Source organism: Elephas maximus, chromosome 1 (genome assembly GCF_024166365.1).
Source record: "Elephas maximus indicus isolate mEleMax1 chromosome 1, mEleMax1 primary haplotype, whole genome shotgun sequence".
In the NCBI taxonomy this organism is placed as follows: domain Eukaryota; kingdom Metazoa; phylum Chordata; class Mammalia; order Proboscidea; family Elephantidae; genus Elephas; species Elephas maximus.
Window position 1 is genome coordinate 230,901,852 of NC_064819.1, and position 21,925 is coordinate 230,923,776.

At 43.6% G+C, this 21,925-nt stretch overlaps 1 protein-coding gene across 3 annotated transcripts in view; it reads left to right on the forward strand.

Moving 5' to 3' along the window:
* Positions 1 to 2,939: 2,939 nt before the first annotated feature.
* The window catches only part of SYTL3 (synaptotagmin like 3), a 112,421-nt gene continuing 93,435 nt past the window's right edge, over positions 2,940 to 21,925 (forward strand). For 2 of the 3 annotated variants that reach the window (XM_049904701.1, XM_049904718.1), the window contains exons 1-4: positions 2,940 to 3,029; positions 4,687 to 4,813; positions 17,068 to 17,709; positions 20,267 to 20,485. In XM_049904701.1, the coding sequence (XP_049760658.1) occupies positions 17,600 to 17,709; positions 20,267 to 20,485 (329 nt within the window). In that variant the 5' untranslated portion in view covers positions 2,940 to 3,029; positions 4,687 to 4,813; positions 17,068 to 17,599. The remainder of the gene's footprint in view (positions 3,030 to 4,686; positions 4,814 to 17,067; positions 17,710 to 20,266; positions 20,486 to 21,925) is intronic. The other variant, XM_049904710.1, reaches the window with a different exon arrangement.

Consider the following 21,925-nt stretch of genomic DNA (forward strand, 5'->3'; position numbering starts at 1 on the left):
GGCTGCTAGGATAGGATATGGTTAATGCTTATAGATTTTAAGTCATATTTTAGCAAGAATCGTCAGCGTGTACGTCAACCAACAAATGTAAATGCACATTTAAAAATCGTTTTACATAATTTCAGCTTATATGGACCTGGTGCTACTCTGCAACCTTAACTTTCAAAGGACGTTGATTTAAATCATCAAAGCATTTTGAGTCTGCTTTATGAACGATGAGTTGCTTTGTTTATGTTCAGAACGATTTGATCATTTATTCAACACACTTATGTTGAGCCCTTGATTTGTAGCAGGCCCTGAGCTGAGGCTGGGGCTATCAAGTTGACTAAGGTGCAGTTCTTTTTCCTTATTTTCATTTTATTGTACTTTAGCTGAAAGTTTACAGCACAGATTAGTTTCTCATTAAAAAATTTATACAAACATTATTTCGTGACATTGGTTGCCGTCGCTGTAATGTGTCAGCACTCTTCCCTTTTCCACCCTGGGTTCCCCGTGTCCATTCGTTCAGTTTTCATGTCCCTTCCTGCTTTCTCCTCTTTGCTTTTGGGCAGGTTTGCCCATTTGGTCTCCTACACTTGATTGAACTAAGCACGTTCCTACGTGTATTACTGTCTAATCTGTGGCTGAAAGGTGGACTTTGGAGTGGCTTCAGTTCTGAGTTAGCAGGGTGCCTGGTAGCCATAGTCTAAGGTATGGTTTCTATGGAAAATTTTTTAAAACTAATTTTAAATGGGAGGGGTTAAGTTTTCTAGGCTTCTCTGTAGCACATGGGGTCACCATGAGTCGGAATTGACTCAACAGCAGCTAACAACATATGATGTTGTAGTGCTTAGAAAAATAAAGTGATGTATTCTTCCCAGTTGATACACAATCTGTTAGAATTCACTTGATGGCAGTGGGTTTTGGGGGGGGGGCGCGTAGGGCTAAAGACTTTAAAACAACTATGGCATCTGGCTGCTCCTTGCTGCCATTTCCAGCACCCACGATCTGCCAAAAAAAGAATGTCCATCCAAGTACTGTAGTATAAGATCCACTGACTTCATTCCAACAACAACCCACCAAACCCGTTACCACTGAGTTGATTCCAACTCATGATGACTCTCTAGGACAGAGTAGAACTGCCCCTTAGGGTTTCCAAGGAGTGCCTGGTAGATTCAAACTGCTGACCTTTTCATTAGCAGCCGAACTCTTAGCCACTAGACCACCAGGGTTTCCACTGACTTCATTAAAAAAAAACCTGTTGCCATCGAGTCGATTCCGACTCATAACGACCCTGTAGGACAGGGTAGAATTGCCCCATAGAGTTTCCAAGGAGTGCCTGGTGGTTTCAAACTGCCCACTTTTTGGTTGGCAGGCATAGTTCTTAACCACCATGCCACGAGGGTTTCCAACTGACTCATACCTGCCCATAAATAACTGAGATTCGGCCTTATTTCAGAATAATGCTTAGTTTCTTGGCCTAAGTCAGTGGAGTGAATCTTGGGTTTGTTTTTAATTTGGGGTTAGCCTTCGGTTAGGACTGGGGTTGCTGCTGCCTCTATTTAGCAAGTGTAGTCCTAATGGTCCTATAACAATACCAACAGCCACAGCTGGGCCTCGCTGGGTCGTTATATGGTCTGTGATCTACAGCCCTTTGCAATCTAGATCCTACCCTGTGGACTATGGCTTTTCCTGTGCCTAGGAATGTGTTGCTAAGACCTACCAAGGAGTCATGCTAAACCAGTAATGAAAAAAATGGCAAGAAAAAGGAGGGTGAGAAGAAAAAAGAGGGGGGAGAGAAAAGGAGAATGTCCGTAACAACACTATTCATAACAACCTAAAATTATAAACAATACAACTCTCCACCTACAGTAGAATAAACCAGCCAACCAAACAAACAAAAAAACCCAAACCTGTTGCTGTTGAGTTGATTCCAACTCATAGTGACCCTATAGGACAGAGTAGAACTGCCCCATAGTGTTTCCAAGGGGCGTCTATTGGATTCGACCTGCCGACCTTTTGGTTAGCAGCTGTAGCACTCAACCACTACACCACCAGGGTAGTGGTATTAGAGGTCAGGATAATAGTTATCCTAGGGGTGGGGTTAGTAACTGGACAGGGTCGCAAGGGGCTCCCGGGATGCTGGTAATGTTTTGTTTCTTGATAGGGGTGTGTTCACTTAGGAAAAATTCATTAAGCCATGAATTTTTATGTTTTGTATAAAATGCTCTGTATATTCTATACGTCAGTGAAATTTTCCCCAAATAAGTCCATGTCAGTGTTGTTATAAATCAATTCTTGTGTTAACAGCTGTTCTTAGAGAAGTCATGTATATTTGAGGTCAATGTGAAATCCTTCAGAAATGTGGGAACATTTGAATATTCAAAGCCTCTAGTCTCTATAGGGGGCATTGGTTGTTCAGTGACAGAAATCTCGCCTTCCAGGGGGAGCCCTGGTTCAATTCCCATCTTATGTGCAGCCACTTCCCATCTGTCAGGGGACACTTGTGTGTCGCTATGACGCTGAACAGGTTTCCCCAGAGCTTCTAGACAAAGATGGAGTAGGAAAAAAGGCCTGGTGATCTACTTCCAAAAATCAGCCAATGAAAACCCTGTAGAACACAACCAATCAGGAGGACGGCACAAGACAGGGCTGTGCTTCCTTCTGTTGTATATGGGACCACCTTGAGTCGGGGGCCGACTGGAAGGCAGCCTAGAGCATCTGTCTCTATTGGGGGTTTCCTTGGCAGTGGTGGAGTATTTCACTAGCATTAGCTTAGGCTTTCCTCCAGCTAAACTTGTAAAATGTTGCATTCACTGAGCTCTTTGGTGTGGCTTTGTATAGCGGCAGCTCTGTGGGCGATGTGGGAGTAGCCACCCAGCACCCAGGGTCTCCAGGGGCTGCGAGAGAGCACGCAAGGCGCAGCGCTTCAGCCCGAGCCCAACAGGAAGGAAAGAGAAAGACGTCAGTTACTCTGACAAGGAAGAAAACTCGACTTCCTTTTCTCCAGACCAGACTCCCTGGGCTCTTCTCTTGAAGCCGAAGAAAAGGTAGGATACGTATCCAAGTCTGGACATCTGAGCAGGGTTTCCTGGGTGTGGTTGGGCAGAGATTAGACTTATTGTAACTTTACTTAAATTGATGACATGGGAACAATGGGGAATGAAGACAATTAGAAATTAGGTAAAGGATGACTTGTAATTCTATTGAATAGCATTATTTAAAATGTAGAATAACAATGATTTAAATAGTATGAAGTAACTTCGAGTTTGTTTAAAAAAAAAAACTAACCAAAAGCTGTATGATGTGAATTTTTTTTTAAGGCGTTGTTTGGTTTCTTCTTTTGGTTTGTAAGTTCTGATACATATGGTTTATTACTGTTTTGCTATGTATCAACTTCTTTGATCAGATTGCCTTGATCATACACAAAGTCTAACTTGGAGGTGGGATATAAATATAACTTTAGGATTTAGAAAGTTAACCTAGCTAAGGCCTGATTCTGAATTTCTTTCAATTAAGTTCCTTAACCCCCAAACAAATTTCTTGGTGGAGGAGAGACTGTGGTTGGAAAATGCACATGAGATATTAAAGATCTATGAAAGATGTTAGAATTGGTATAGAAAAGCTTATTCACCCAGGATAGCGGGAGCATCTAACTTCTCAACTTCTCTTCCTAAACAAAGCATGAGGCTTTGGAGTCAAACAGACCCAGATTACAGTGTGATTTTAGAAAATTTACTTAATTGCTCCAAGCCTCACTCTTCTCCTCTGTAAAATGGGTATATTTACTTCATAAAGTTGTAATAAGGATTAATTGAGGTAGTGTATACAAAGTATTTGTCAAACTGTCTGACCCAGAGTAAGTGCTGAATAAATTACTGTCATGACAAAAGGCATGACAGTAATTATGAATAGTACATATTACAATGTAACATTGTTAATTCTCATTTCTTTAGACCACTGCAGGAGAAGAGGTCAAGTTCAGTCCATGAAAATCATGGGTTTCTATCACAACATTTTATTGTGATTCTAAATAGCAATTTTTTGTTTGTTGGTAAGGTATTTACTCCAATGAGAAAGAATACATAGAATGAATAGTGAACTGCAGTGACCATTCAGACAGATGACTGAGGTCTCCATGAAGTTGTGGCTGGCTTGACTTCCTCGTATCTCAGGTCATCTCCAAATTTATAGACTTCAGCCCCATATGTGCACCTTCACATGTTGAGTACAGAGCTGTGAGGGCCCTGAAGCTTAGAGTCTGTGGGACTTCTTTAAGAAAACGATGATAAAGCTGCGTAGTAGATGGGCCTGTGCTAGTGAGGGGCCCTGAAGCTTCAGCTTCATTAGCCCTGGCAAGCCCTGGTTCACTGACAGAGGATACAGAGCTATAAACCCACTCTCCTCTGTGTCAGTCTTTCTGACGGGTACATGTCCATGTTGTCTAATCTTGGTGAAAATGAGTCCTGAAAGCCTATGAGGACAAGCCCAGTTTGGGTTGGGACTCCAGAGACAAGAGTCGTTCTTTATTCACCTCCTTTCTTGAACTAGTATTGTTGTGGCTTACATGTAGAACTACCAGGAACCAGCTGCCGTCGAGTCAGTACCAACTCCTGGTGACCCCGTGTGTGTCAGAGTAGAACTGCAGGACCACAGGGTTTTCGGTGGCTGACCTTTCAGAAGTACATCACCGTGTCTTTCTTCTAGGGTGCCTCTGGGTAGACTCAAAGCACCAACCTTTCGGTTAGCAGCTGACATGTTAACCATTTGCACCATCCAGGGACCCCACGTCTAGAAAGAATCTACACAGGCAAAGAAGTGACGACGTTTTCAGGTAAAATTTCAAGGCTCATTTAGTCACTAAAATTTTCCCCAGTGTACGAGGCAGAAAGTCTTGTGGCTGCGTTCTGAAACCGAGAAGCTTCTCGAGGGACCAGCTGTGGTCAAAAAGCACAGGAGTGGAGGGGGCTGCTCTCAGAGATGATTATGCTGTGAGTCAGTACCGGCTGTGGGTTTCTGGCGTCGAGGACAGGCGGTAGTTTCCCTTGAAAGCCTGTGTGCAGCCATGCTGAGTCATATTCACACACATGTGCACGCTGCCGCGAGCCACATTTCCACCCTGGGGTCATTTTTCCCCTCCATCACACATGGTGGTGTGTTTTCCTTTGAGCTCATTGTTACAGGGCAGGGCTTCCCAGCTCAGAACTAAGCCCTGCTTAGGTTCTTACCTTCTTCTGACCAAGAATGACCAGGAGAGGCTCAGAGGTTCCACAAGAACAAAGGTTTGTTAGGAAAAGGCTTGCGAGGGAGAAACGGAGAGGGGTTTTCGCCTACGCTAGCCTCCAGTCTCTCCCTAACGAAGGATTTCTTGGGGCTTATAAAAAGGGATTATCTTTATTCATTACGTGGGTGGAGATTTTCAGGAGAGGGGGAGGGATTATGAAAATCAAATGCACACACAGTTGGAATTCAAGATGGATTTCCTCCCAGTGGTTGCTGGAACTAAGATGGTTGTCGAACAGGACTTATTCTGGGGTGTTGCACATGGGTGGTGTCTGTGGATCCTGGTTTGAGTCTCGGCAAAGGATCTTTGTTCACGATCATCTCATATGGAAGGTCATTCATAGGTTACCTTGATTTTTACTGTGCATGCTCTGCACCTGGTGGGGAACTTCAAAAACAACTCAGGAGGGTGATCAGTAATGTACAGCTGGTCACGCATGTAGGGATAGGAAATATGGCCTCTTATCTTATCTAAGTACCTAGTCTGTTTGTCACAAGTAGTCCTCGAATGCCAGCAGGAAAAGTTATGTGGTGGTCTGCGCTTAGATTGAGTTGGCAAGAATGCTGAATCAGAGGTTAATTATAACCAGCCTGACCGCTTGACTGTCTCATCATGACCCACCGCTCAGAGACAACAGACAACGGGGTGGAAGGAACAGGAAAGCAGTCTGCAGATAAAGACCTTTTCCCGTCCTTCTTTTCTCGTTGTCGCAGTTCTCTGGCGCTGCTATAACAGAAATGCCACAAGCGGGCGGTTTTAACAAACAGAGATTTATTTTCTCGCAGTTTAGGTGGCTAGAAGCCTGAGTTCAGGGTGGAGGCTCTAGCGCAAGGCTCTGTCCACTCTGCGGGAGACCCCTGACCCTTTCGGCTTCCCTTCCTCCGTTAGCTGGTGGTCTCCACGCGGCATCGGTCTTTCCCTGTTTGTGCTTGCTTCCTTCTGTGCCTTAGCTGCTCTTTTATATCTCTAAAGTGGTTGGTTCAAGACACACCCTACATCGACGTGGCCTCCTTAACATCACAAATGCCCTGTTTCCAGATGAGATTACATCCACAGGTATAGAGGTGTTTTAGACTGGGTTCTCTAGAGAAGTAAAACATATACACAGAGAGAGAGAGAGAGGTTGTGCTCGGTAAAGTAGAGGCTCAGTGAAAAAGAGGAAGACCCTCAGGGAGATGGATTGACACAGTGGCTGCAACAATGGGCTCCAGCACAGCAACGATCGTGAGGCTGGCACAGGACCGGGCAGTGTTTTGTTCTGATGTGCATAGGATTGCCATGAGTCAGAGCCGACTCCACGGCACCTAACGACAACGACAACATAGAGAGATTTATCTCAAGGAAATGGCTCACACGGTTGTAGAGGCTGCCAAGTCCCAGTCTGTGGGTTAGGTATGAGGCTGGAGGCTTCTGACTCACATAGCAGCAGGGGCTGGTGGACCCAAGGTCAGCAGGTGAGATGGCAGGCTGCTGGCTCACAGGATGCGGCGGCTGACTAATCCTAAGATCTGCAGGCAATCCAGCATGTGGCTGGCTCAAGTCCCAAGAACTGCTGTTGGATGATGAACAGCTAGATGCACGATCCAGAGCAAGCGAGTAGCTTTGCCAGAATGTTCATATATATATTGGATGCAGGCCACACCCCTGAGGAAACTCCCCTTACAACTGATAAGCTGATCACATCAGATCACATCATGGAGGATGACTACATCATTACATAACTGCCAAACTACATCATTATATAACTGCCAAACCACTGAGAATCATGGCCCAGCCAAGTTGACATACAGCCTTAACTATCACAAGGGGTTAATATCTATGATGCCTGTCCTGGGGACATAAAACTTAATCCATAACACTCTTCTCTCCCTTGGTTTCAATTTCTTGCTTTTCTCCCGTTTGTCAGATCTACAAGCTAAAGCCAAGGTCTTTGCTGTTAGGTTGAGGGAAAAAAAGCAAATGTTTCAGATTTCCAGCACATGACTGAATATTTTGTTTCCTCTGGCTAAAGTTGTCCCACCTTTCTCCCCTAGACAGCTTTTACTGGCCTTTGCAGCCCTTTCTCCTCTCTCCGTGTGGAGAGAATGGTGCCGTACTCTGAGCATTCTCCTTCTCCTGTAGATCCTTGCATATTCATACTCATTGTCCTGTGTTATAATTTATTTGTCCATGTGTCCATCTTCAGGTATTTTGACTGCCTCCTCTCTACCCCATCCACAGGTTCTTGTTTTTGTTGTTAGGTGCCGTCGAGTCGGTTCCAGCTCATAGCGACCCTATGTACAACAGAGTAGAACACTGCCCGGTCCTGTGCCATCCTTAAAAGTGTTGCTATGCTTGAGCTCATTGTTGCAGCCACTGTGTCAACCCACCTCGTTGAGGGTCTTCCTCTTTTCTGCTGACCCTGTACTTTGCCAAGCATGGTGTCCTTCTCCAGGGACTGATCCCTTCTGACAATATGTCCAAAGCATGTCAGACGCAGCTCTAGGAATGGCCAAACGCCTGACACCAGACACTGGACAGATGAGACTGATAGCCATTTATTAATCACATGTACTCACAGTCTGGGGGAGGAGGGCACTGCACAGCACACACGACCACACATGGCTTACATTCGGGGACAGAGTGAATGAGCAGGGGCTGTGGGAGGCAGACTTTGTAGTATCAAGTGGATAGGGTGCCCCCTGGTTCCTGTGGGAGGATGAGATTGGCTTGAGCAATTCTGTGGGCTGGCAGGAAACTGAAGCCCACTGCTCAGAGATAACTAGGAACTGTGTTTGGTCCCTGTGATAAGGAGGGTCTGGCTAGGGGCTCTTATCTGTAGGAGCAGAGTAGGGAGGGGACCCTATGGTTAGGCCATTGGAGGCCTTCCCAATTTCACCAGATGTCAAGGCACACATAATTTTAGGCCTCCCAACACATCTGGTAGGAATGTATGCTTGGAAGTGAGATTGGGTCTCAAGTGTTTTTATTTCCTTAGTACCTGGCATGTGCTTGGCACAGAAGGCCAATAAAATCAAGGCTGTTAAATGGATGCACCGAATGGCATAAGCAAACTGTGTTTGTCTGCGTGCCAACATTCCACTGGGATGCAGTGTGACTGGGTAAAGACAAGATGGAAATACGCAGATTAAGTACAGTCCTGGGATTTTTGAGGGGAACAAACTTGTTTGTTTATTTGTTTTTCCCTGCCCCATACTGCTGCCCAGATCTCTACCAGCCCTAGAGAAATTACTTAGTTCCCCTACTTTTTCGCCTTCCTGAAGGGGAGGGTAAAGATAGCTTTTTGAGTCCCTGATGTCCTAGAGTAAAACTCTCAGACTCTGTTAAAGTGAAACAAAGAGATTTATTGAAACCATAAGAAACATTTGAATGGGGAGACATTAGCCCACACAGAGTGAAGACCAACGAATCCTAGGGGTGGCTGCTTCTTGTGGACAGATATAAGATGGAAACCAGGAACAAGGTTGCCGTATTCTGATTGGAAGGTGCAAGATCAGGAGGCAGGGCAACTTGAGGCGAGGGCTTTACAGTGATTGGTTGGAAACACGAATGTGGGCTATTTGGATTGGTTAGTTTGAATACATGACTAAGGGAGTTTTACAGGGCTGCTACAAGGTAATTATCTTAAATATTTCCAGAGGACTTCTGAAGGGACTCCTTGTGTCAAGACCCTCCCTTAACAACATTAAAAACGTTTCTTTTGTTTCATACTTAAGTCTGCCTAAGAGTTTGATGGTTGCAGGGGCAATCCTTTGTTATGTATTTAAGTGTGCTAGTGGCAGAACATTCCCTTAGCTCAAAGAGAAAATGGTTTCTTAGTCACAGGCTTTTAACTCTGTACCAAGGTCACTGACTGTTAAATAAGTTAGCCTGAGTCAAGACGGAGTCTGAACTCAGGCCCAGACCAGCCACTTTACTTTGGTCAAGCACCCTGATTTTAGGGCTCCTGCACACAGCTTCCTGGGTAAACTCAGTCTCCTACAATCACAGCAGACACCCACCCTTATTTGCTAAGAGTGGCTTTGGGGCAAAAGCCAGGTCATTTAAACAAGATAATTGTTACTGGAGCAAGGGTCTGTTGGTTCCGCCCAGCCAGAGGCCCAAGTCCATGTGCATATGAAAGGGAAGAAATAGAAGTCACATTCTCAGAAATGCAGAAGCAGGAGCTTGCAAAAAAAATGGGGTCTGGCCTGCTTCTAGGCCAGCCACCCTAAATATGCCAGGCACCTCTGTTCTGAAGCTCTTAATCACCGCTTACTTTGCTCCAGCTATTGCTCTAGGCCTTTACTTGGAGGATCTCATTTAGCTCCCAAGGCAACCCTGGGAAGCAGGAATTGGTTTTCTCCATTTCACAGGTATGGAGAGTGGGTTTCATGGAGGTTAATTAACTGGCCCAAGAGCACACAGCTAAGAAATCAAAGAATTGGAATTTGACACTGGTTTCTCTGACCCCAAAACCAATGCTGAGATGAAATTGTGTTGTGTGGGGAGTTTCTCTAAGTGGCTGTATGAGATTCTTTCTTCAAAGGAATGCTGTGGGTAGTTTTGAATTATAAAGAATAAAATTAGAAGGCTAGGTGGACTTTTGTAAAACAACGGTAGTCATCATGACAGAAATGTGAGAGGAAAAGGAGTTAGGTGACTAGGCTCTAAGTTCTAGGTGGACAAGGACAGAGCCTGACCCTAGTGCCCAGGACATAGTACGAGTGAAGACTGTTGAGTCAATGAGAAGATGACTGAATAAATATCACCATAGGAAAAGAACCTAGGAGATCTCATTCTTCAAACTAGGAGATTGTGAATTTCTGCATGAGATCATCAAAATAATTTTTGTTTGCTCCTCAAATTCTGGAATCACTCAGATATTCCTGTCCTCAGATTTCTGAAGACACAAGCTTTCCCAAGTGAGTTCTCACCTGACCCTCCTTACTTCCGACTCTGCTTAAACTCATGCTTCCTGCTTGAGGCAAGCAAACCTACGTGTTGCGATACTCACTCTGTTTCTCAAGTCAAGCCAAACATTAAGTATCTACTTTCTGGGTGGTAGGGGATCACTAAAATCCAGTGTCACCACTACGATGGAAATATTCACTCTGGTGCATGCCTAAATGAAAGCAGAGCCACAATAGAGAAATATACAAAGTAGAAATGGTTAAAGATGAAGGAGCAGTTAATTTTGACTGTAAGTAGGGACAAGGCTTCCTAAATTAGGTAGCAATTGATCTGGACCTTGAAGGATTAGTAATAACACTGATGATATTAATACTACTACTAGCTATAATAACTACTAGTAGTAATAACAGCTAACATTTATGGAGTATAGATTATGTGCTGGGCACTGTGTTCTAAATATTTTGTATGTACGAACACATTTAACCCTCATAACAACCTATGAGGTAGGTACTGTAACTCTCCGTTTTATTGACAAGGAGATTAAGAACCAGGGAACCTAAGTAACTCACAATGGCTACTAAGTGGCAGAACAGAGCTACTCACCCAGAGAGTCAGGCTCCAAACCCTGTTCTTCTCAATTTCCTCAGAATAAGTGAGATTTCATGAGGCAGAAGGAATAGCAGGAACAAATGCATGGAAATGAAAAAGTGCATAGTGAGTTCATGTAACAGTGCAAGACTGAGAACACGGGAACATTTTGTGAAGATCCAGGATGGAGAAATGGGAAGAGGCCAGATCAGGAAGAGTTAGTTGTTGTTGTTAGGTGCCGTTGAGTAGGTTCCGACTCTTAGCATCCCAATGTATGACAGAACGAAACCCAGCCTGGTCCTGCCCCAACATCATAGTCGTTGTTATGCCTGAGCCCATTGTTGCAGCCACTGTGTCAATCTATCTCCTTGAGGGTCTTCCTCTTTTTCACTGACCCTCTGCTTTACCAAGCATGATGTCCCTTCTCCAGGGACTGATCCCTCCTAATAACATGTCCAAAGTACAAAAGATGAAGTCTCACCATCCTTGTTTCTAAGCGTTCTGGCTGTACTTTTTCCAAGACAGATTTGTTCGTTCTTCTGGAAGTCCATGGTATATTCAATATTCTTCAAGGGCTAGTTAGTACTTTAGAATTTGTTTATAGGTAATGGAGAACCTGGATTACTCTCCTGGTAGAAGAAAGACATGTTCCTACCTCTATATTTTTAAGAATGCTGTTCCTCACCCTAGAGATGTATTCTCCTTCCCATTCCCCAGGCCAGCTCCCCTTCTCCTCCCAGGCACAGCCAAAGTCACCTTTGCCATGAAGATTTTCCTGTCTCTCCGTTCACTCCCCTTCCTCTTAGTCAGGATTCCATTAGTAACATCACCACTGCTCTTGTTGGTTGCCTGCAGCTGTCTCTGTTGGCCAAGTTCATGGGTACAGCCAGTTCTTGACCACCTACAAACTGTCGATATTACCCATTTTGTGACTGTTAAAAATATCATTCTCTGACCTTGCTCTGTCACCTTAGAAGGGCATAGATCACATACCTGCCATGGTGTGGTAACACCTGGACTTGTGCAAGGGACATACAAACTAATTTTGTAGGTTTAATGTAATTCTTTTACCACCTCCACATTCTACTCCAAACCATTATACAAATTAAAAGCATCCCAGAGAGAAGTTTATTTTTAATCCTTATATTGAAGAATGTGTACAATAATCCAACAGATTTTTTTCCTATGAGTATGGGTGCTCAGAAGTCAAGTCTGTGTATATGCACTTTATCCTCCATTAACTGTGAGGTGGAAAGAATTGCCTCTGACTTTCTTGGTATTTACCATGGTCTCGTTGGCTAACTTACTAACTCTACCTGTCACCCAAGGAAACCTCTATTTACTAGGAAGAAGCTTACTAAAAAAACTTTAAAAAATAAAAATAAATTTTCACCACAAGCCTGGGGGCACCTTATCTTGAGTAAACAGATTTTGAGCTAAGAATAGTTTTAGTGAGTCATTTTTGACTGATTTGGAAGATGGAAATGCAGACTAGATTCTGCAAGTTGGTAGTTGACATAAGACTTTTAACAATTCGAATGCCAGGCTAAAGAGATAAAGAGCAGAAAGGACACCAGAGTTTTCTCAAGAGCATTGACAAGATGTGGTTGAAATAATTCAGACCACTCCTATTGAAGGTGGGACTCTGAGTACTCAGTTATAACCTGGGAACAAGACCTGGAATTTATTGCACAAACTCACAATCAAACGAACAAAACCAAGCAATCAATCCCCTATCTCCCTCTGCTCTCAGCCCCCTACAAGCCCAATAATATATTGAAAATTGAGCAAGAAAATTACATAAATTGATTTGTAAGTGACCTTAGAGATTATCGGGTCATCTGATTTAAACCTAGGAGACCCAATACTCACTCTTTATAGGAAATATTTTGTAATTTGCCTCTTTAAATGCTAAAATAAAATTCATATATAATATAACCTATCCCCAACACAAGGAGCCCTAATGGCACAGTGGTTAAGCATTTAAGTGCTAACCCAAAGGTCAGCAGTTTGAACCCACCATCTACATCACAGGTGAAAAGACCTCTAAAAGAAAAAAAAAAAAAGTAGATTTCAATTTAGCAATAGAAGGCTTTACTTACCCATGTTGTCGTTGTTGTTAGGTGCCATCGAGTCAGTTCTGACTCATAGAAACCCTATGTACAACACAACACAACACAACACTGCCCAGTCCTGCACCATTCTCACAATCATTGTTATGTTTCAGCCCATTGTTGCAGCCACTGTGTCAACCCATCTTGTCGAAGGTCTTCCTCTTTTCCACTGACCCTTTAATGTACCAAACATGATGTCTTTCTCCAGCGATTGATCCCTGCTGATAACATGTCCAAAGTATGTGAGACGTAGCCTGGCCATCCTTGCTTCCAAGGAGCATTCTGGTCATACTTCTTCCAAGACAGGTTTGTTCATTCTTTTGGCAGTCTGTCGCATCTTCAATATTCTTCGCCAACACCACAATTCAAAAGCATCAACTCTTCTTTGGCCTTCCTTATTCATCATCCGGCTTTCACATGCATTTGAGGCGATTGAAAACACCATGACGCGTATTAGTCTTCAAGGTGACATCTTTGCTTTTCAGCACTTTAAAGAGGTCTTTTGCAGCCGACTTGCCCAGTGCAATGTGTCATTTGATTTCTTGACTGCTGCTTCCATGGGTGTTGATTGCGGACCCAAGAAAAATGAAATCCTTGACAACTTCAATCTTTTCTCCATTTATCATGATGTTGCTTATTGGTCCAGTTGTGAGGATTTTCTTTATGTTGAGGTGTAATCCATACTAAAGGCTGTGGTCTTTGATCTTCATCAGTAAGTGCTTCAAGTTCTCCTCGCCTTCAGCAAGCAAGGTTGTGTCTTCTGCGTAACGCAGGTTGTTAATGAGTCTTCCTCCAATAGTGATTCCCTGTTCTTCTTCATATAGTCCAGCTTCTCGTATTATTTGCTGACCATACAGATTGAATGAGTATGGTGAAAGGATACAACCTTGACACACACCTTTTCTGACTTTAAACTATGCAGTATCCCCTTGTTCCGTTCAAACGATTGCCTCTTGATCTATGTACACGTTCCTTACGAGCACAAATAAGTGTTCCGGAATTCCCATTCTTCTCAATGTTATCCGTAATTTGTTATGATCCACATAGTCAAATGCCTTTGCATATCTACAGGTCAACACTTTCTGGTATTCTCTGCTTTCAGCCAGGATCCATCTGACATCAGCAATGATATCCCTGGTCCCACTTCCTCTTCTGAATCCAGCTTGAATTTCTGGCAGTTCCCTGTTGATATACTGCTGCAGCCACTTTTGAATGATCACCAGCAAAATTTTACTTGAGTGTGATATTAATGATATTGTTTGATAATTTCTGCATTCTGTTGGATCACCTTTCTTTGGAATAGGTGGTAAATATGAATCTCTTCCACTTGGCTGGCTACGTAGCTGTCTTCCAAATGTATTGGCATAGATGAGCGAGCACTTCCAGTGCTACATCCATTTGTTGAAACATCTCAATTAGTGTTCCATCAATTCCTGGAGCCTTGATTTTTCCAGTGCCTTTGGTGCAGCTTGGACCTCTTCCTTCAGTACCATCAGTTCCTGATTATATGCTACCTCCTGAAATGTTTGAATATGGACCAGTTCTTTTTGGCATAGTGACTCTGTGTATTCCTTCGATCTTCTTCTTCTTTTTTTTTTTTTATTGTGCTTCAAGTGAAAGTTTACAAGTCAAGTCAGTCTCTCATACAAAAATTTATATATACCTTACTATATACTCCTAGTTGTTCTCCCCCAATGAGACAGCATACTCCTTCTGTCCACGTTGTATTCCCGTGTCCATTCAGCCAGCTTCTGTCCCCCTCTGCCTTCTCACCTCCCCTCTAGGCAGGAGCTTCCCCTTATTCTCATGTGTCTACTTGAGCCAAGAAACTCACTGCTCACAAGTGTCATTTTCTATCTTATAGTCCAGTCCAATCCCTGACTGAAGAGTTGGCTTTGGGAATGGTTCCAGTCTTGGGCTAACAGAAGGTCCGGGGACCGTGACCTCTGGGGTCCTTCTAGTCTCAGTCAGACCATTAAGTCCGGTCTTTTTACAAGCATTTGAGGTCTGCATCCCACTGCTCTCCTGCTCCATCAGGGATTCTCTGTTGTGTTCTCTGTCAGGGCAGTCGTTGGCTATAGCTGGGAACCATCTAGTTCTTCTGGTCTCAGGCTGACGTAGTCTCTGATTTATGTGGCCCTTTCTGTCTCTTGGGCTTCTAATTACCTCGTGTCTTTGGTGTTCTTCATTCTCTTTTGCTCCCTATGGGCTGAGACCCATTGATGCATCTTAGATGGCCACTTGCTAGTGTTTAAGACCCCAGACTCCACCCTCCAAAGTGGGATGCAGAATGTTTTCTTAATAGATTTTATTATGCCAATTGACCTAGATGTTCCCTGAAATCATGGTCTCCAGAACTCTGCCCCTGCTACGCTGGTCTTTGAAGCATTCAGTTTATCTAGGAAACTTCTTTGCTTTTGGTTTAGTCCACTTGTGCTGGCCTCTCCTGTATTGTGTGTTGTCTTTCCCTTCACTTAAAGTAGTTCTTGTCTACTATCTAATTAGTGAATACCCTTCTCCCTCCTTCTTTCCCCATTCTCATAACCATCAAAGAGTATTTTCTTCTGTTTAAACTATTTCTTGAGCTCTTATAATAGTGGTCTCATACAATATTTGTCCTTTGGCAACTGACTTATTTCACTCAGCATAATGCCTTCCAGATTCCTCCATGCTATGAATGTTTCACAGATTCATCACTGTTCTTTATCGATGCATAGTATTCCATTGTGTGAATATACCATTATTTATCCATTCATCCATTGCTTTCCATCTTCTTCTGATGCTTCCTGCTTCATTTAATATTTTCAGCATAGAATCCTTCAATATTGCAACTCAAGACTTGAATTTTTTCTTTAATTCTTTCAGCTTGAGAAATGCCAAAGGTGCACTTCCCTTTTGGTTTTCTATCTCCAGGTCTTTGCACATTTCATTATAATACTTTGTCTTCTAGAGCCACCATTTGAAATCTTCTGTTCAGCTCTTTTACTTCATCATTTCTTCCATTTGCTTTAGCTACTCGACGTTCAAAAGAAAGCTTCAGAGTCTCTTGTGACATCCATTTAGGTCTTTTCTTTCTTTCCTATCTTTTTAATGACCTCTTGCTTTCTTCTTGTATGATATCCTTGATGTCATCCCACAACTCATCTGGTCTTTGGTTATTAGTGTTCAATGAGTCAAATCTATTCTTGAGATGGTCTCTAAATTCAGGTACTTTGGCTCTTTTGGACTTGTTTTTTCTTCAGCTTCAGCTTGGATTTGCATATGAACAATTGATGGTCTGTTCCACAGTCAGCCCCTGGCCTTGTTCTGACTGATGATATTGATACCTTAGGACTCTTTTAACGTCTTGTTCTCTAACCTGCTATGGATCATTAATTAATATAATGGGGATTTCTGTTGAAGGTCAACAAAGGAAGCTTACCCTCTAATGCACTGAGGGGAAGTATCATTTTCAGGGATTCACACCGATTTTATCACAAAGATGGCCTTATAGAAAGTATATTGATGTGATCTTTTACATTTTCTGCATTTCACTGATAGGCACCTATCTGCTCTCTAATCAAGTCACTGCCATCTTCTTGGGTTTATATTAGGTTGGGGGGAGGAACCGATAGGAAGTCATGTTGCCCAGCATCATAGATGGAAATCTAGCAGGGAGGGTGGATGCACTACCTTTCAAAGTAGCAGCAAACAGAAACAAGACCTGATGCATCACACTGTCCATGAAAACTATTAACCGCCATGAATAATTGATAGGTTGAGGTTATGGCCATGCCACTTCATACCCCCTAGATGATTAAATAATTTTTTAGTTTTAAATTAATTGTAAAAATAATAGCTAACAGTTAAGAACATCGCTCCTCTAACGGACTTTCAGTTAGCACGGTTTCCACTAATGATAGACCTTTATACCGCTTACTTCTGAAGACACAGGCTTCGTATTAGGAAAACACAGGTTTGGAAGTTTGAGGCTGGTAAAATTATAAAAAATTCAATAAATTTTGTTTACTTATCACAGGGTCATTATGAGACAGAATCAACTCAGGAGGAATGGGTTAATACATTCTATAAAATTTAAATTCTTTCATCATCCCCCAGGCAGAAAATGCAAACATATCTCTGCGTAGAGCATCCTGCCCTTTCAGAAGCAGTGCCGCAGAGAGACTCACGCCAGGGAAACTGACACTGTTTCTGTTGTCTTTTCTACAGGTAGTTGAACACGATGAGCCTTTGATTGTCATGACTGCTGACTTGACGACATTTGAAAGGGAAGATCAGCTCACAGAGTCACTGACCTCTTCCCATTGCTGTTTGCAAGCCCCCTCCGACTGGGGGTTGCTTCTGCTTTGCAGAAATTATCTGTGAGGAGCCGTTTCTGCTTTATAACAATCCCTGGCAAAACCTCAGAAAAGAGATACGCGTTTGAGTAAACAGATGTCACAGCTCAAGTGACCACGCTCTGCAGGTGGCCTGGAGGCTCCAGAAGCCATGACTCCAACAGGGGACAGCCTCTTGGGGCTTTCTTCTCCTGAGGAGTAGGACATAGTTAAAAAAAAAAAAAAAAAAAAGAAAAAGAAGCAGCACAACCAAAACCTGGTCACCAATGAAATAGGAGAAGAGCCCTTCAAAGAACCGGGCTTGCTGCTCTGAACCGCCGGCCGCTTGGGGCCCACCAGCAGGAAAGAAGCTCCGGGTGGCTGAAGTGACTCTTCAAACTCGGCATCTCGGCAAAGGAGAGAAAATGGCCCAAGAAGTAAATCTGAATTCCCTCAAGGACCTGGAGCGCGAGGTCATCCTCCAGGTCCTGTACCGGGACCAGGAGGTCCAGAACGTAGAGGAGGAGAGGATACGGTATGCTGTCACCCCAAAGGCTGTCATTCTTGGGTTCTGGCTTTTTCTGCTTGGTGTTTTCTACTGCTTGGCTCATGCGGTCTCCGGATCCGAGAAACCCCAAGTGGGCTTTGGGTGGAGAGTACCTTTGCTCTGTACGTAGGAAGAAGGAAAAACGAAGCAGCTCTTGTTATTTACTTAAAATGGTGCCTTTTGTATTTTTTTACTCAACAAAATTTATTCCAAGATTCAATATAATAACTAGCGTGTGTTAGTGAGTGCTTGTTGTTGTGTGCCACGGAGTTGACTCCGACTCATAGCGACCCCATGTGATATTAAAACTGTCCCCCAGGGTTTTCCAGGCTCTAATCTTAACAGAAACAGATCACCAGGTCTTTTTCCTGCAGAGCCGCTGGATAGGTTTGAACTGCCAACCTTTTGGTTAGCAGCCGAGCACTTAACCATCGTACCACCAGCGCTCCTTTGTTAGTAACTTTGTTTCTGAGATTTTAGCCAGAAAAAGAAAATCCCTTTATCAGTGACAGGGAATTAATAAGAGAATTTTTTTTATTGTGGTAAATATGTATGTAACAAATTGTTTGCTTTTGCAGCACCCTTCACATGTACACAAAATGGTGCTTTTTGTAATGAGTTTGCTGTCTGTCTGTCTGCTTGTCTGTCTGCCTACTTTGCGGGGTAACTCAAGGGAGGCTTTTAGACTGTCAAGGAAAAGGTCTGGGGTTAAGGATTCTCCTACCGTATTTCAGGTGGTACCTGAGGGCTCAGAGGAGAAGCAAACCCCTTAGAAACAGCAAATGCAGTGGAACCCATTGCCCTTTTTTCTTTCCTGGTGTTTGCTCCCCAGCCTGCTCCTAGGAAAGAGGGACTTGAAATATGAACCTGCTCAGCCTGTTCCCTGGCTGATGTGTCAACAGGGAGCTCCTTCCTGTCTGTCTCTGTGCTGCCAAGCCCTGTGATAGCAGTTAACACTGAATAGGCAGCACGGGGCCTGTGCACTGGGGTGTGGAACAGGGTCCTCGTTGGAGTGGAGACCCAGCTTTAAATATGCTGCTCCCTTTGTCCATTCTAGGAGGGCGTGGGGCCTGAGAAAAGACGTAGATGCAATAGGTGTTGTCGTTTCACTTTACTTCTAATGGTAGAACTCTTTTGCAGTCTGCTCAAAAAAAAAAAAAAACCACATACACGTGAAAAATATAACTTTGGATAACCAAACCCTTGAGGAATGAGGGAAGGTTTCTGATTAACCAGAAGCTACAACACTCTCTTTCTAGCCTCCCTTGTTATTCCAAAGCTCTCCAAATGCACTTATGCAGCTTCTTCTACCAAACAATAGAATAAAGTGAGCAAAAGTGGAATCTTCCTTGGTGACCAAGGCTTTTTGGTGATTTAGAGACGCCATTTTGAATATCAGCAGAGTAACACGGACACGGTGGTGAGGGAGTTTTGCTCCACAGGGTGCTGATTTTAGGGCCAACACTGAAAGGTAATTTTTAGACCATATATCTGATGTAAGCATGTTTGTTGGAGTTGACTCCTCTCTCTTAAAAAAAGTAGGTGGTGTCATTGGGTGCCATCGAGTCAATTCCGACTTACGGTGACCCCACATGACCAAGTAGAACTGCCCCATAGAGTTTCCTAGGCTGTAATATTTACAGAAGCAGATTGACAGGCCTTTCTCATGTGGAGCCACTGGATGGTTTCCAACTGCCAATCTTTCGATTAACAGCCAAGAGCTTAACCATCGCACCACCAGGGCTCCTTTTATAAAAGTAGGTAACAAGGACATTTCATAAAAGAGTGTTCTGGTTAGTGACACCATCTTGGGGTCAATGCCATGTCCCTTTGCATTACAGTTGTTGTCGAGGAGAAATAGGGGTTGGAAGGGTACTGAACACCCATCAGAAAACAGTAGCAAAAGCATAACATCAGTTCAGTGATTTTATTGGGTAACGTGTAACAACGGGAGAAATATATGACGTCTATTTACAGATTTTTCCGTGCCTTGTATATTAAAATTGATTTCCTTTCCTTGTTTTTTCATCTTGCTTGCTATTATGGTCCCCTTTGGGCACAAGGGAAACCCTGGTGTCATAGTGGTTAAGAGCTGCAGCTGCTAACCAAAGGGTTGGCAGTTCGAATCCACCACCCGTTCCTTGGAAACTCTGTGGGGCACTTCTACTCTGTCTTATAGGGCCACTAGGAGTCAGAATTGACTCAACAGCAATGGGTTTGGTTTTTTGTTTGTTTTGGCCACAAAGGAATGAACCTAGAGTGAAATTAGCAGCCATCTCCTCTGTGCCAGGCATTTTATTTATGCTTTGCCATTTAATCCTCACTACAACCTTGTGAGGTAAGGCCTTCTTATCTCCATTTCACCTCTGAGCTGAGTCTCAGCTCCCTGAGGTCCCATGGCCATTGTTGGAACCCAGGGGTGTTGATGCCAAAGCCCTTTCTCTTCCCATGGACGATACTATTAGGGTTCATGGCCTTTTAGGAGTATTTCTGGGGCCTGTGCTTCCATTCAATCCCATCTAATCATTCAAATCTATGTCCACAGGAAACTGAAAACTCACCTGCAGCACCTCCGGTGGAAGGGGGCGAAGAGCACAAACCAAGACTACAGAGAGAAGTCCTGTGCCCGGTGCCAGAGGGCTCTGGGGCTCCTGCTGAACCGGGGCGCTGTGTGCCGGGGCTGCAGCTACCGCGTGTGTGCCCAATGCCGCGTTTTCCTGAGGAAGACCCACGCCTGGAAGTGCACCGTGTGCTTCGAGGATAGGTGAGTGCTCCTGAGGGCCAGTTCCTCCCACCAAGCCACACTGTGGAGAGAGATCATCAGCCAAGGTTTAGAGAAAACCAGCTGCCATCAAGTTGGTTCAGACTCATGGTGACCCCGTGTGTGTTAGAATAGAACTGCACTCCACAGGGTTTTCAATAGCTGGTTTTTTTGGAAGTAGATCGCCTGGCCTTTCTTCCAAGGTACCTTTGGGTGGACTCAAGTTCCAACCTTTTGGTTAGCCAAGCACGTTAACTGTTTACACCACCCAATAAATGTTTAACTTCACTAACCAGTTGCCATCGAGTTGATTCTGACATGTCACGACAGACTGCCTAATATGAAGTAACCTTTCTAGACTCGGAAGTTATTTTCATTACAAAAAGAAATTTTGTTATAAAATAATTTTTCTTAATTTACCAAAGTTTGTTCATAGTGGCTTAAGGGTGGGTTATAGGAACCCTGGTAGCATAGTGGTTAAGAGCTACGGCTGCTAATCAAAAGGTCAGCAACTCAAATCCACCAGGCATTCCTTGGAAACCCTATGGGGCAGTTCTACTCTGTCCTAGAGGGTTGCTATGAGTTGAAATCTACTCAACGGCAATGGGTTTGGTCTTTTTTGTTGTTGTTGTTGTTGTTGTTAAGGGTAGGTTAACTCAGACGTTAGGATTCCTTTGGATTTCTTGACTAGGTGCCTTAGTGTGTTTACAGCTTGATTTATCTTCTTTGGTAAAAATGGAGTGAGCTATAACATAGGGGATGTCAGAGTAACAATGTGCACCTTTAAATAAGGCCTTTTTGAGGTAGGCAAGCTGGCCGATAGTTGAATAAAGAAATGGGTATGATAGACTGAATCTACGTTTACTTTAATCTTGGGTGTTGTGGATTCTTTTTTTTTTTTTCTTTTTAGCATGCACTTGGCATTTTTGAACAACTCATCTTGAAAACAATAAAGAGCATGTTTGACTTGGACTCATGTTGCTCCAAACCAGGATGGCCTGGTCATCAGTTCTTTGGAAACACGAGGGGAGGACTCGATTAGTTGGGGGGGAATGTGCACCAGGACACCATTCAGTTTTGGGGCTTGGTGTGACTCTAGGATTGGTATGTTTGAGCTCATTGTTTCAGCTATTGTGTTGATCTGTCTCATGGAGAGCTTCCCTCGTTTTTGCTGACCCACTGCTTTACCAACCATGATATCCTTTTCTAGCCGCTGGACTTTCCTGAAGGCGTGTCCAAATTAAGTGAGCCAAAGTCTCCCCATCCTCACTTCTAAGAACATCAGAAAAATAAAAAGCCAAACCCGTTGCCATCGACTCAATCCCGACTCGTAGCGACTCTATAGGACAGAGTAGAACTGCTCCATAGAGTTTCCAAGGAGTGGCTGGTGGATTTGAACTGCTGACCTTTCCGTTAGCAGCTGAACCATTGAAATGTCCTGTT